The following is a 14,228-nucleotide window of genomic DNA, read 5'->3' on the forward strand; positions in this document are numbered from 1 at the left end:
CAAATATACAAGGAGTTAAAGCAATTGTATAAAAAATCAAGCCAATTGATAAATGGGCAAGAGACATGAATAGGCAATTTTCAGGTAAAGAAATCAAAAGTTTCAATAAGCACATGAGAAAGTGTTCTAAATCTCTAATAATTAGAGAAATGCAAATCAAAACAACTCTGAGGTATCACCTCACACCTAAAATGAAAGAAGGGGAGAGTAATGAATGTTGGAGGGGATGTGGCAAAATTGGGACATTAATGCATTGCTGGTGGAGTTGTGAAATGATCCAACCATTCTGGCTGGCAATTTGGAACTATGCCCAAAAGGCTATAAAAGACTGCCTGCCCTTTGATCCAGCCATACCATTGCTGGGTTTGTACCCCAAAGAGATCATAGATAAACAGACTTGTACAAAAATATTTATAGCTGCGCTTTTTGTAGTGGCAAAAAAACTGGAAAATGAGGGGATGTCCTTCAATTGGGGAATGGCTGAACAAATTGTGGTATATGTGGGTGATGGAATACTATTGTGCTAAAAGGAATAATAAACTGGAGGAATTCCATGCAAATTGGAGAGACCTCCAGGAAGTGATGCAGAGTGAAAGGAGCAGAGCCAGAAGAACATTGTACACAGAGACTGATATACTATGGTAAAATCAAATGTAATGGGCTCCTGTACCAGCAGCACTGCAATGACACAAGACAGCTCTGAGGGATTTATGGTAAAGATGCTACCCACATTCAGAGGAAGGACTGCAGGAGAGGAAACATATAAGATAAACAATTGCTTGAATGCATGGGCTGAGGCGGACAAGAATGGGAAATAGACCCTGAACAAGGACACATGTTACAACCAGTGGAAATGTGTGTTGGCCATGGGTGGGGGGGTGAGCGGGGGGGGGGGTGAAGGGGAAAGTAGGGGCATAAAGTATGTAAACAGGCTAAAAACGAATATTAATAAATGTCTAATAATAAAAAAAAAAGAAGAAATACCAACACTTCTGACAAGATTCAAAAAAAAAAAAAAAAGGTTGAGGCTGAAAAACTAATCAGCAATGTGTTCTTAGTCATCATTATTGCTTTAAGTGACTTATGCCCACAGTTAATTTAAAAGCAAATTTTGGGAGAAACTAGGTAGCTCAGTGGATTGAGAGCCTCATCTAGAGATGGAGAATCCTGGGTTCAAATGTGATCTCAGATACTTCCTAGCTGCATGTCCCAGGGCAAGACCCTTAACCTCTATTGCCTAGTCCTTATGCCTTGGAATTGGTTCTAAGATAGAAGGTAAAGAGTTGTTGTTTTTTTAATAAAAAATTTTTAAATAAAAAAATAATTTAAAAACTTTTAATTTTAGAACACTATTTTAATTTTTTTAATTAAAGAAAAGAGCACTTCCATTCAGAAAATCTCCCCATAGCAAACAGACTGCCTTGTGCAGGAGTAAGCCAATGTTCTTTCACAGTATAATACTATTCTGCCTGAGGTAGTCTGAATAAGCTAAGAGAGATCAGCTGTTTTTCAGAATATTGCATGAACCAGAAAAGTCACATCATCCTTTCCTCCCGTGTATTATCGGGCATGACTTAATTCGCTTGTTTCACCCTGGAGCATGGGCATCAGTACCCAATGTTAGCATTGGCTGCTACCCAATCCTGTCAAGCTCAATTTAAGCCAGGTGTAAGGTAGTCATGAAACAGCTAAATTAAATAAGTACTACAGGGGAGAGATGGGTTGAACTAGGGAAGAGGGAGGGGAAGGCACAGTGATTGTACCAGGAGCAGATTTTAAAAAAAACAAAAAACAGTTAAACCAGAATTCTCTCAACCAGAAATCTCTGAACTGGCAATCATTTCCTGCATTCCTAGCACAATGATAATTGAACTCCATGATGATGGACAAGTTGTTTGTTTGTTTTTTTAAATTCTCCCTGTACCTCAGTTTTCTCATCTGTAACTGAGAGAGTTAAACTTAATGGCTTCTAAGGTCCCTTCTTGTCCTCTATCTGTATCTTTGCTCCTACCAAACATCTTTTGAATCATCAAACAAAGGCTAAATTGTGAACAGTTAATTTTTTGTCATGAATTTTTACTGATTCTAATTCTTTGAAAAGTGGAAAAATGAATGGTGTATGAGTTAATAATCCTTTAATACATATTTTGGATTAATCAGAACACTCAACTATTTTGAATGAATGGAGTTTTGATGAAGCAGCAAAATTGAAAAGATGAGGAAAAGAAAGCAAATACTGGGCTAATAATTCAGCCATTTTCACTGATTTAAGAGATAAGGTTCTTAAAGAGAAATAGAGTCTTTGAAAAGCTGGGATTTGCTCTAAAAGAAATATTAAAGCTGCCTTTTCTCTAAAAGAAAAAAAAACATTATGGAATAAATGTGGTACAAAAGTACCATTTTTAAAAATACAAACCTGTGATCTCTTTGGTGCATGGAACTCCCAGTGGGAAAATCCCCTCTACCATAATGTTAACAATTCATTTGTAAACTATAGTTTTAGAGAGCTAACTAGCACTGAGCTCAACTGACTTGCCCATGGCTGGTATGTGTCAGAGGCAGGAACTAAACCTGGTCCTCCTCAATCCCAGGATGACCCTCTAATTATTATTCTACAATATCAAGTCAAATGTAAGCAACACTTTGCCCCCCCCCCAACAAAATGCCTTGAACAAAAATTAAGAGTGGCTTATGATCAGAAGCAGAAAATTAAACAAGAATGCTAGAGATGAAGTAAGCAATAGTGACTTTTAAAAGATATCTGAACTGAAAAATATAAAAAATTCACAGTAAACAGTTAATACAGATATTTCGTGTAAATACTCTCCAGTAAAGTCTGTAGTTTGTTTCATCTTTTCTCACCAACGAACTCTCATTTTAGGGGTATATGTGTTTTATATTTTGACCAAGGTGGTAACTATTTCTTTCCTGCCAAAGAAGTTCTATTAAAACCATCCGTATCATTATTGTATTATAGTAATGTTAAATCAAAAGATGAGGAGCGACCTATCTCCGTTTCATGGAAAACAAGACAAACTGAGCCCTAATTATAGTATTTGCTACACCGGTTGCATCATTCATAGAGGTGACAGACATTAAGCACAGCTAAGGAGTTTTTTTAGTACCCCCCAAAAAAAACGTCCTAAGTGGTGACAAGAATAAAAACTGACAGCATTGCAATAACTTGCTGCCTCCTCCATGTCAAGGACTCTTCATTATCCAGGAAGAGCTTAACAGCCACCAAAGTACAGGAATCCACATGGATGGGTAAAAAAATGAAAGGCAAAACCAATTGAGATTCTTAACAAATCAGATGTTGCTCCTCGCTCTTATCCTGCCACGTAGTCCACGTTGTTCAGTGATTGGCTTTTCTGGTGGGAGGCGCCCATCGATAAGCCTACGTAACCAAAAAAACAACTGGGGCAATGGGAAAATCAAGCAGTCCTTCCAGACTCATGGGCTACACGGGTTTATATAGTACAGCTGCTGGCAATTAGTCTGGAATAGGGTTGTTGGTGGTTTTGTTTTTTTTTTTTTTCCCTCTCTCTCCAGAGCAAACCAATTAGCAATAGAGTATAAGAGCTGAATAATAATTCCCTCATCCCTCATTCCTCCTTCTACAATGAGGTGGGCTTGCAGTTCAAGGATTTTAGCCCCTCCATTCATGAGTCCCTCCTCCCTCTTCTCCATCTGCTTTTTGTAAGTTCTCCGTGTTTGGGGGGTTCTGACTGGCCCCCGAAAGGTCTGTGTACATCTTGTTTTTGTATCTGTATCCCTAGCATTTGGTACGTTATTTGGCACGTATTAAACTGCTTTGTAAATGTTCTTCATTTAGTTAAGTAGAGGCAAACCAATGAGAAATTAGGAAGCGACTAAACTGGGAGGACAGGGCTGCAAGCAAATGAACCTGTTGAGTATGTTTCTGTTCTCCTTGTCCTAATTCTCCCTCTAGTGGCTTTTAGGAAAAATGTTCTGGACCTCAGAAGGGAACAGAATCTCTAAGAACCATATGGAAAAAAAAAAGTCCCCATCTTAGGCTTAAAGCACAAGTTTGTAGCGTCGCCATACCAAAAGGCAAGGTAACCCATGTAAGATAATTCCAAGTATCACTTCATCCTTACCCAACATATAGAGTATTTTTCTAATTCTATTATCATTGTGAATGTCTTAGGGCTATAAAATAACACCTAGCATTTATAATAGTGCTTTGGGAAATATCTCTTTTGGTCCTCACAATGACCCTGAGAGAAAGGTGCTCTTATTATTCCCATTTTACAGTTGAAAAAAACTGAAGCAGGCAGAAGTCAAGTGACTTGCAAGTAGTCACACAATTTATTAATGTCAGAGGCAGAATTTTCTTGACTCTAGGTCCAGTATTCTATCCACTGCCTCTTAGCTGTCAAATTCTCACAGGTACAGTTTGGTTTTTTTTGTTTGTTCGTTTTTATTTTAAACCCTTAACTTCTGTGTATTGACTTATAGGTGGAAGAGTGATAAGGGTAGGCAAGGGGGGTCAAGTGACTTGCCCAGGGTCACACAGCTGGGAAGTGTCTGAGGCCAGATTTGAACCTAGAACCTCCCGTCTCTAGGCCTGGCTCTAAATCCACTGAGCTACCCAGCTGCCCCCCTCACAGGTACAGTTTTAAAATGTGATAGTCTATGAAACAGTGGCTGCTTTTTAACTTCTGTCTTGTGTAACCACATAAGAAACAAATAATGAGATTGCTTGTTGGTTCTACCTGTTTCTTGCCCAAGTGGTCCCCTATATGTGAACTGTATCCCCTGAATTTACTCACAGGTCCTCCTTTGTCTGTAAATCTGCTCAGCCTTCCTTAGCTTTTGGGGAAAAAAACTTGCTGCCAATATATTTTATTACTAGCTTTCCTCCCTTTTATTGTTTTTCTAGAAATGCCAGATCTACTCCCCACTTTCACAGGATCTGGACTTTTAAGCTGAAATAAATTTGAGTAATATAGTCTGACCCCTTCAACCATATAGATGAATTGAAGCAAAAAGAAGCTGAAGGTTCTTGAAACCCACTTAATTCAAGCCCATAAACTTGACTTTCCTCCTCCCTATTCTACTGAATCTCTTCTCTCAAGGGTCACTAATAGCTTCTTGATTGTCGAATCTAGCTTAGCCTCTCTTCTTGCTATAGTATTTAAGTGTTAGCCACTTGTTTTTATTGATATTCTATCTTCTCTTGGCTTCTACGATACTAGTATCTCCTCAATCACTTATCTAATCATTCCTTTTCTGAGATATCTTACTCCTGCTTCCCCAACCCACTAATGGAGTCTCTCTCAGAGCACAAACCCTACTTCCTGCTCCTTCATTCCATCTTGGAATCCTCCAGCCCTTCCTGCTAGGTCCAACACTATTACTAAATTAATTGCTAAATAACCCTCACAACAGTTATATCTCCTCTTTTCTTTCCCTTCCTGTACCCTTCAGCTTTCATAACTTCAAGTTTCACCTGATGTAGACAACTTGCAAATCCCTTCCCGGACTAATAGTTCCATAACTCCAATTAATTGCTAAACCATTTCCAGCTGTTTCCCATAAGACCTCAAGTTTAGGACCTCCATAAGTCCTTTTCTTCTCTCCCTCCCTACCCCCCCCCCATGTCTCCTTTCCCTTCCCTCTTTTTCATCACCACCAATATCCAAGTAGGTATTGAGTGCTACCAGTTCTAATAAAAGTTAGTCAAATAAATGCGACCTTGACAATAATCTCCATTCAATGTTTCCATTCTAGCTCAGGTCATCATGATTTGATACCTTGACTATAACAACCCCTAATAAATCTCTCTTTCCTTCACTCAGATATCAAATTAAATATTCCTAATCTACAGGTCTGACCATGTCACTCTCTAATTGGAAAATCTTCAGTAACTGCCTATACAACAAAAGTTCAAACTGACACTGGAGCCTTCCCCTCCTGACATCATCCCTTCAGACACCCTCACAGAGGCACCCATCAATCTCTTCATTTGTGTATTTTATACTATTATTCATCTTCATGTAATCTAGGTATCCTGGACTACCAAACAGGTCCTGTCCTGTTCTCCCTCCCTGCCCTCATTCCTGGAGCGTGCACTGCCTCCTCACCTGGATCTGTTGAAAGCTGTCTTCCTTCTCTACCACCTCTTTCTTCCATGAAGTCTCTGACCTATTCTGTTCTTATCCAGCCTTAAGTTATTTTAGCTACACTCTAGCTAAAAAATGTGAGTCCACCTATCTCCCACAGCTGTTGTGAAGATAAAATAAGGACTCTGCCCCTCTCTCTCAAGACAACAGTAGAAAAGGTGTTCCTCTCAAGCAAGAGGGATAGAAGACAGATGGAAGATGCAATGTCATTTTGACAGAACTAGGTCAGTTTTCCTTGTAGGTAAAATACACAGATAACTAAGTACATTAAGCCTGGAAGGGGTGAAAGAGAGCCAGACTAGGAAGGACAATGCCACATATGCCACCAAAAGAACAGTCCATCTTATCTGAAAGGCAATTGGAAGCCACTTAAGCAGGGCAGCTATGGAACCATAGCTTTTTTTTTTTTAGAGGTATCAATTAACAGGTTGGGGAAGGGGGGGAAAGTGGGGCACAATTTCCAAAGTATTAAAAGACCTCTTTTGGGGGGGGGGCGATTGCTAGGAAAGTGAAGAGAGTTATAAGACAGTAGCTTCTCTCCTGAAATATTTCTTTCCATTCTCGAAGAAAATTTAAAACTAAAAAATAACTTGTTCCACGACTTTTCTTGCAAATGTCTGTGGGAGGCAGAGCCAAGATATTGAAATAAGGAAGGAACTTGCAGAGTTTTCCCAAATTCATCTTCAAACAACTACTTTAAAAATACCTTTAAACAAACTCTGGGTCAGCGGAACAACAAAAACATGAGGTGAAACAACTTTCTGTCACAAGACAATGTAGAAGGTTTGCAAGAAAAGATCCATCTCATTGGGGAAGAAGAGTGCTCGATCCAGCAAACATCTATTCTCTCTCCATCCTTTGGATAGCAAACACATCAACCTTATAAGCTATTGACTCCTGCTTCCCTGGGCCTTGATCTGCTGCAACCTGGCTCTGACATCACTTCTATTGAAATGGATTTTTTTAAAAGTTGCAAAGTTAGCTGGATTAGTAAGTAAGTGGTAACTTGTTTATATAGTGTATCTTTTATTTCCAGGATGTTGGAAAATGTTCCTCTGTCCCTCTTAAAAAATTACTCCCCCTACTTAACTCATTGGTGTCTAGAATTCCACAGATGCCCAGGCTTTTTCCTGCCAAAATGGGCACTATCCCCAGAGGAGAAATTTGGAGAACCATCATTAAGCATTTTTGTTGGTGTTCAGTTGGGTTCAATTCTTCCATGATCCTATTTGGGATTTTCTTAGCAATGAAAAAAATCTGAGGACAGATTTGAACTTGATTCTTACTGACTCTAGCCCTAGTACTCTAACCCCTAGATGCCCATCATTAAATATATTTCAGTGTAAATGAGTTTACAGAATGCTTTCTTGAGAGAAACTTTTGACAATGGAAGGTGTGAAGAAGGTGGGAATAAATGGTACCTGGAATTTGTAAAGATAATCTCTAGAAAGTGGAGATTTGGATACTAAAGATAACTAATAGCTACTTGGCAGTTTCACAGTGAGCCTGCCCTAATTGTCAATGACTCTCTCTTTTGCAAAATTCAATGGTCTCTTCTCAGTCTTCATCTTCATCTTCATCTGTGTAGTACTTAATGCTAACTTTTCTGAGGCTTTCTTCCCTGGCTTCTACTACATCCATTCTCCTGGTTTTCCCTTTTCACTATCTTACTATCCTTTTTCTTTGCCTCTTTTTTCTTTGCTTTAACTATAAATATCAAAGTCTTCCTTGAAGCTGAATAAGCTAGTCCTCTTCCATAGCTTCAAGTTTTTCCTCCCAAAGATGACTCCTAAGTCATTATTTCTAGCCCTCTCTACCCTTCCATGTTCTAGCCCCATATTTATAATTACAAATGAGGCACTTCTACTTAAGTCCCAAAATTGTCTCAAATAAAACATGCCTAGAAGCCAAATTGTCTTCCCATATTTTTTCCACTAAATTTTCATTTGTTAGTGGCACTACCTCTACTAAACCTCTCAAACTGGAAAATCTGAACTCTAGTTTTCCTTGCCTTTTCAATGGGTAGAGGAGAGGGGGAAGATAATTTGGAACTAAAAACTAAAATTGAATTTTTAAAAATCTTTTTCTCAATTTTCATTTATGCTCAATTCTTCTTTATACTTTTAAAATCTCAGTTGTCCTTTATATTCTTATGCTTAATTTGATAGAAAGTCTTGTTCTTTTGTTTAAATGACTCAATTCACTTTCCCCCACCCTCTAATTCCACTGCTACCACCATAGTCCAACTCCTCATCAGTTACTAAGTTTATGTAAGGGCTACTCAAATCACCTCCTAACCAAGTCTCCCTATCTTTAGCTTGTTTCCCTTTTAATTCTGCCTTAGATGCTACAATTATGTCTATTTCTACAAATCTGGATTTCATAAATACTAGTGGTGATTATCATCTCTTCTCAAAGACTGATGGGGTTTCCTTGTTACCTTCCAATCAAAGCTCTCAAGGACATAATTGTTAGAAATGGTCTAGCTACTTCCCACCCACCCCCCAAATGTCAAATATGGGTCTTCCATTAAAAATCCTTATTGTTTTATATCTTCTCCTTTTTCATGGTCATTCTAACTCCTAACTAGAGAATGTTGTTCCTTTGGTCTTCACTTCTTCTTTCTCTTCATCCCAGTGATTCCCAAAGTGGACGCTACCACCCCCTCGTGGGTGCTGCAGCGATCCAGGGAGGCGGTGATGGCCACGGGTGCATTTCTTTCCTATTGATTGCTATTAAAATTTTTTTTAATCATTTCCAAGGGGCTAAGTAATATTTTTTTCTGGAAAAGGGGCAGTAGGCCAAAAAAGTTTGGTAACCACTATCCAAATGTTGCCCATCTTAGATGACAGCTGTTAGAATAGAGACAACCTATCTCAAATTTGTACTTAACATCACAGTAGATGCTGATTATTGAGTTAAAGGTCCAGGTCCAGTTTTATTTGCTCCATGAAAACTTTCCTGATTATTCTAGCCCACATAGATGACTTTCCTTTTCCAAACTCCCATAGCACAAGTGGTTAGCACTGTATGAATAACTGCTTGTATTTTTTTTAAACATCAATATTATTTATTGATTCTAAGGCAGAAGAGTAACGAGGGCTAGGAAATGGGGGTTAAATGACTTGCCCAGAGTGTCACAACTAGGAAGTATCTAAGATCAGATTTGAACCTAGGACCTTTTGTCTCTAGTCTTGGTTCTTTAGCCACTGATCTACCTATCTTCCCCCAAGTGCTTGTCTTCTCTTTGTTTCACAGACTAAAGTTGGAAATAGAGACTTCTGGGCTTTAGTGCCTAGCATGGTGCTTGGAAACACAGTAGGAAATACCAAAAAAAGTGCTTGGTTTACACTATCATATCAACCTTTTTATTTAGTAACTTGAAATTGAACCCATAATATGAGAATTCAAATTCTTTTGTGACCTTGTATTGGGCTCTTTGCTGCATGTTGTAGTTTTTTCCCAGCCTAGAAAAGAGGTTAACCCCCACGGTGAGTGAGGTCCAGGGGAGAGTTCCCTACGTTGGGAAAGAAGATGAAAGTAGCTGGCCATGCTCTCCTGGATTCCCCAGGACATTGGGCAAGATTATGTCCCATGAATGAGGACTGAATATAACCAGCTAGCCTCCAGGCAGCCCTGCTTTAGGAATCAAACAACCTTCTTTTATTGATAATTTTTGGCAAACTGTGAAAGACTTGCCTCACCAGACCTGTACCTCTTCCCTGTTCCTGATCATTATCAAACATATGTTCCTTAGGTTGTTTATTAACCTGATATATAATTTTGTATGGGAGAATTGTAAAATCAAAGTTGGGGGTTTTTTTTGGACTGTGTATAAATTGGTAACAACCCAAGACTAAACAGGAAAACCAATGGCTAACTTGCCTATAGAGTCTCCATTTTTTTTTTCAGCCCAGGCACTGATGAGATTATTTCCTTAGATGTTTGGTATTATTTTTAATCTTTCTAAGTCAATCATAGGCTGATTCTCACTATGGCGACCTTTAGTTTATCCTTTTGAAATATAACTAGGGGACAGCTAGGTAGTACAGTGGATAAAGTACCAAGTGTGGGGTTGGGTGGACCCAAGTTCAAATGCAACCTCAAACACTTCCTAGCTATGACTCTGGGAAAGTCACCCACAATCGCCTAGCCCTTGCCCTTCTTCTGTCTTACACTTGATACTAAGACAGAAGGTGATGGTTTTAAATAAATAAAACGAATTAGTAGTATCCTGGTCTTATTCAGGAAGACCTGGATTCAAATTCTACTTCTAATATATATTACTCAGCTTCTCATGGTCCCAAGAGTCTATAAAACAGGGATTCTTGAAGTTTTGTATCATGTGCCTCTGGAAATCTAGAGTCTATAGCCTCCCTTCTCATAATGTTTTTTTAATATAGTTAACAAAGAAAATTATATGGAAATAGTTATCAAAGATTTTTTTCCTAAGGTGAGTTAGAGGAATTTCTGATCTGTAAAGCTGGGAGTTTGTACTCAAGTGTATCAACAGAGCTAGGTCAAAAATAATGATGAAATGAAGCCAGGTCATATACTGATTTGTGATAAGTACTTGGGCCTCTTCTGTCCTGACTCATGATATGATACTGGCACATAAGATGTCCACTGAGGTGCTGATTGACTCTGCCAAGATTGTAAACCTACCCAAATGGCTCCTATTGGAACTTGTGCTATGTTACATTCAGGAGAACCATTTTGAGATTCAACTTTTTATAAATCTACCCAATTGGATAGAAGCAAAATTCTGGTACCTCTGACTATACCAGTCATGAGTAAGCAAGATAAAGTGATAGGCAATGAAGGAGATCCTCTGGGTTACAGCTACGAATTTCTCAGTCACCTCTGCGGTCTCTATTCCTCCCTTTAAAGGAAGGTGTTTAATCTGGTCAAATTGCCTCAACGGGGATTCTCCTCAAGTGTGTGCATGTTCATTTCAGAACCAAACTAAATTAAGTAGGTTATATTATCCTTCAGGCTTGTTGTCACTACTTCGACATCTGGTTGCAAATGAGCAGGAGATGGTCAAATACTTGGCAGAACAATTATTTGAATCCTTGGCATTTGGTTTTATAGTCAAGCTAATCAACTAAAGGTCATCTTTCTAAATCTTACTTCCCAGAACAGAGGGCCATTCCCATTTGTTAGCTTGGAAATAGATCGTGGAGAACTGCAGCATGGGATAATGGGTAAAGACTTGGATTCAAATCCTGCCTCTGATTCTTAGTAGCCTTGTGATTAAAGCAAGCCACTTAATTTCTCAGTACTTCTATTCAACTCTCTGACCAACTCAATAGTTGTCCTTGTAGACAGAGTTTCTTCATTGGGGAGTTCTCTATCAGTGAAGTCATAGATCAGCTTAAAAAAATAAAGATTTCAAACTATTAATGATCTTAGACACTTTCTAGTCTAATCTCTTCTATCCTACGATGCTCCTATTTTTTTCAGATGTATCTTCTAAAGAAGATCAAATTTTTAATCAAGACTAACCCATGAGTTCATCCTTCATTTTTCAAGGAAGACTTATGAGATTGACATGGGCATTGTGCAGAGATGGCAGGGACCCTGTACCCCTTGAATCTGGCAGGCTGTGAGCAGGGGAATTCCCTTCCCCCTTCTTGCCCTCAAGACCCCCAAGGCAAGGACCATTGTCCTTGGAATTCCTTTGAGTAGAGATAGACAAAGAGATACACCTCTGGAACACACCTGGACAGTCTAGGCTCTGAGGGTCTCAGACCCTGCACCAACTGAGTGCCTGAGTGCAGGGAGTCATGTACACACTACCAGAAAGGATACAAAAGGGCGAGAACTGGGGGGCTGGGGGGGGGGGGGGCAGCCTCCCATGGCTGTTCCACTCGTGCTGTCTTGCTGGCCATTAATCCTATCTTACTAATAAATCTTTCTTTTTACTTTTAAGCTAAGTTTGGAGTCCTCTCATTCTTGGGAATGGTTTCTTTCCGGAACCCAAGGGTTTACCATTTGCACCCCGTAACAGTTTGGCGCCCAACGTTTTTGGCTCTCCTGGAAGCTGCTCCTGTTCCCGGATTGCTCACGAGGACATAGCTTCTCAGGTAGGAAGGAACCTTTCTTGGACTCCTGAAACCCCCATTTTTTCGGTGAAATCTTTATGGGTCCTCTCTTCCCTCTCGCTCCCATAGGGTACATAACGTAAGGCCATTACCCAGGTTCTCCCCCAGTGTATGTTCTGGGTGTTCTCCTCAGTGTGTGTAACACTGAGTAGCAGGTCAGGCACCTTCTGTGGACGCACAGTTGGTTGCAGGTTTCTCCTCAGGGACTGAGTTGCAGGTTTCTGGGTTGCTTTTTGTGGGTTTGGCCCTTTTTCCATACCACTATGGGACAGAGACAGAGCGTACCCCGGGATTCCCCTTTGGGATTTATACTCGTAAATTGGGACAAATTGGCTTTAAAAAACTTGAGGGGAAAAAAGAAACTGGCTTTTCTTTGTAATATAAAATGGCCAAGTTATAGCCTGGACAAGCAAGAGGCATGGCCTATCCATGGCACCCTAAATCCTAATACCATCATGCAATTGGATTTGTTTTGTATGAGGACAGGGAAATGGACAGCATTTCCCTATATAAGAATTTTTGTAGAATTGATCCAAAATCCTGAATTTAGGAGGCTCTGCCTCACAACACCTTTGCTTGCCCCTACTGGGAAGAGCAGCCTGGAGGATAATTTGGAGGACTTAACATTAAATGGCACTTTCACCTCCCTTAGAAACAGAGATAACATCACCACAGCTTCCCCTTCCCCCAACCTCCTCAGAACTTCCATCCACCCCAGATTCCTTTGTTCCCTCAGCTCCAAAAGCTCCACTTTACCCTTTGGGCTCAGAGCCCAAGGCCATGTCCCCAGCCACTCCCAACTGTGATATCCTTTTGACCTGCCACTGCCCAGCACTTCCTCCATTCCTCAGCCTAGCCCACCCCACACCCGGAGCCCACTGAGCCATGGTGAGAGGGCTCCGAGGTGCCCTCACCAGAGGGCTTGGCTCGGGTCCAGGTTCCTTTTTCCATGAGAGATCTAGCCCAGATTAAGGAGAAGTTGGGTCGGTACTCTGAGAACCACACCAGATTCATTGAAGGGTTTAAATCCCTCACCCTACAGTATGATCTATCTTGGTCAGACGTGCACATCATTCTTGCTGCTTGTTGCACCCCAGACGAAAAGAAGCGAATCTGGGACTTGGCCATAGCAGTAGATGAGAAAGCCCTCGGTGGCACGTGGACAGGGGTCCCTGGCGCTGCTGCTGTCCCCCTACAAGACCCTGGATGGAATTATGGAAATGAGAGCCACCAGTAGGCAAAGAAACCACATGTTAGACAGCATTTTCCAAGTCGTGGAGAGAGGCATTAGGAGGCGAGTGCATTACAGCAAACTTAGGGCAGTTACTCAAGGTAAAGAGGAGAATCCTGCTCTCTTGTCCAGGCTAGTAGAAGCTGTGAACAATGTACAAATGTCAACCCGGACACTGATGAGGGGGCAACTATCTTACGCCTCCATTTTATAGGACAGTCAGCCCCAGACATCAGGCGGAAACTGCAAAAGCTGGATCTGGGACCCCAGACTCCAACTAAGCAATTACTAGATGCTGCTTTTAAGGTGTTTCACAGGGACCAGGTAACAGAGGAAGGACACACCCGTGAGAGACTGCTTGTAGCCGCTCTCACTTCTTAGACCCTGACCCGTGGGCAGAAGCTGAGGGGCTCTTGCCATGCCTGTAGACAGTTTGGGCATTGGTCACGGGAGTGTCCTTCGAAGGAAAGACCACCCTCGTCTCCGTGCCCAGCCAGTGGACGATGGGGACACTGGAAATGTCAGTGTCCCTCCTGGCAGAGACCCCGACAACCCAAGAGGCATCCCCCTATCTTCCAGTCTCCTGGAGACTCGGAAAAGGGGTGCCCGAGGGCAGGCTTGCTCCCAGTTTCCCTCACAATGGCTGAACCCAGAGTTAATCTTGAGGTGGAAGGTAAGCAGACTAAGTTTCTCAAAAAGGGACCTACTTTTTCTGCCCTTCCTTCACACAATGGTCCTACA

At 40.8% G+C, this 14,228-nt stretch overlaps 1 protein-coding gene across 1 annotated transcript in view; it reads left to right on the forward strand.

The window, feature by feature from the left end:
* The first annotated feature begins 13,905 nt into the window (after window positions 1–13,905).
* Window positions 13,906–14,228, forward strand: part of IDNK (IDNK gluconokinase) — a 46,483-nt gene continuing 46,160 nt past the window's right edge. Inside the window, exon 1 of the mRNA XM_044678038.1 lies at window positions 13,906–14,160. Within this exon, the coding sequence (XP_044533973.1) occupies window positions 13,906–14,160 (255 nt within the window). The remainder of the gene's footprint in view (window positions 14,161–14,228) is intronic.

The sequence above is a fragment of the Gracilinanus agilis genome, chromosome 1, assembly GCF_016433145.1.
Source record: "Gracilinanus agilis isolate LMUSP501 chromosome 1, AgileGrace, whole genome shotgun sequence".
NCBI classification, from domain to species: domain Eukaryota; kingdom Metazoa; phylum Chordata; class Mammalia; order Didelphimorphia; family Didelphidae; genus Gracilinanus; species Gracilinanus agilis.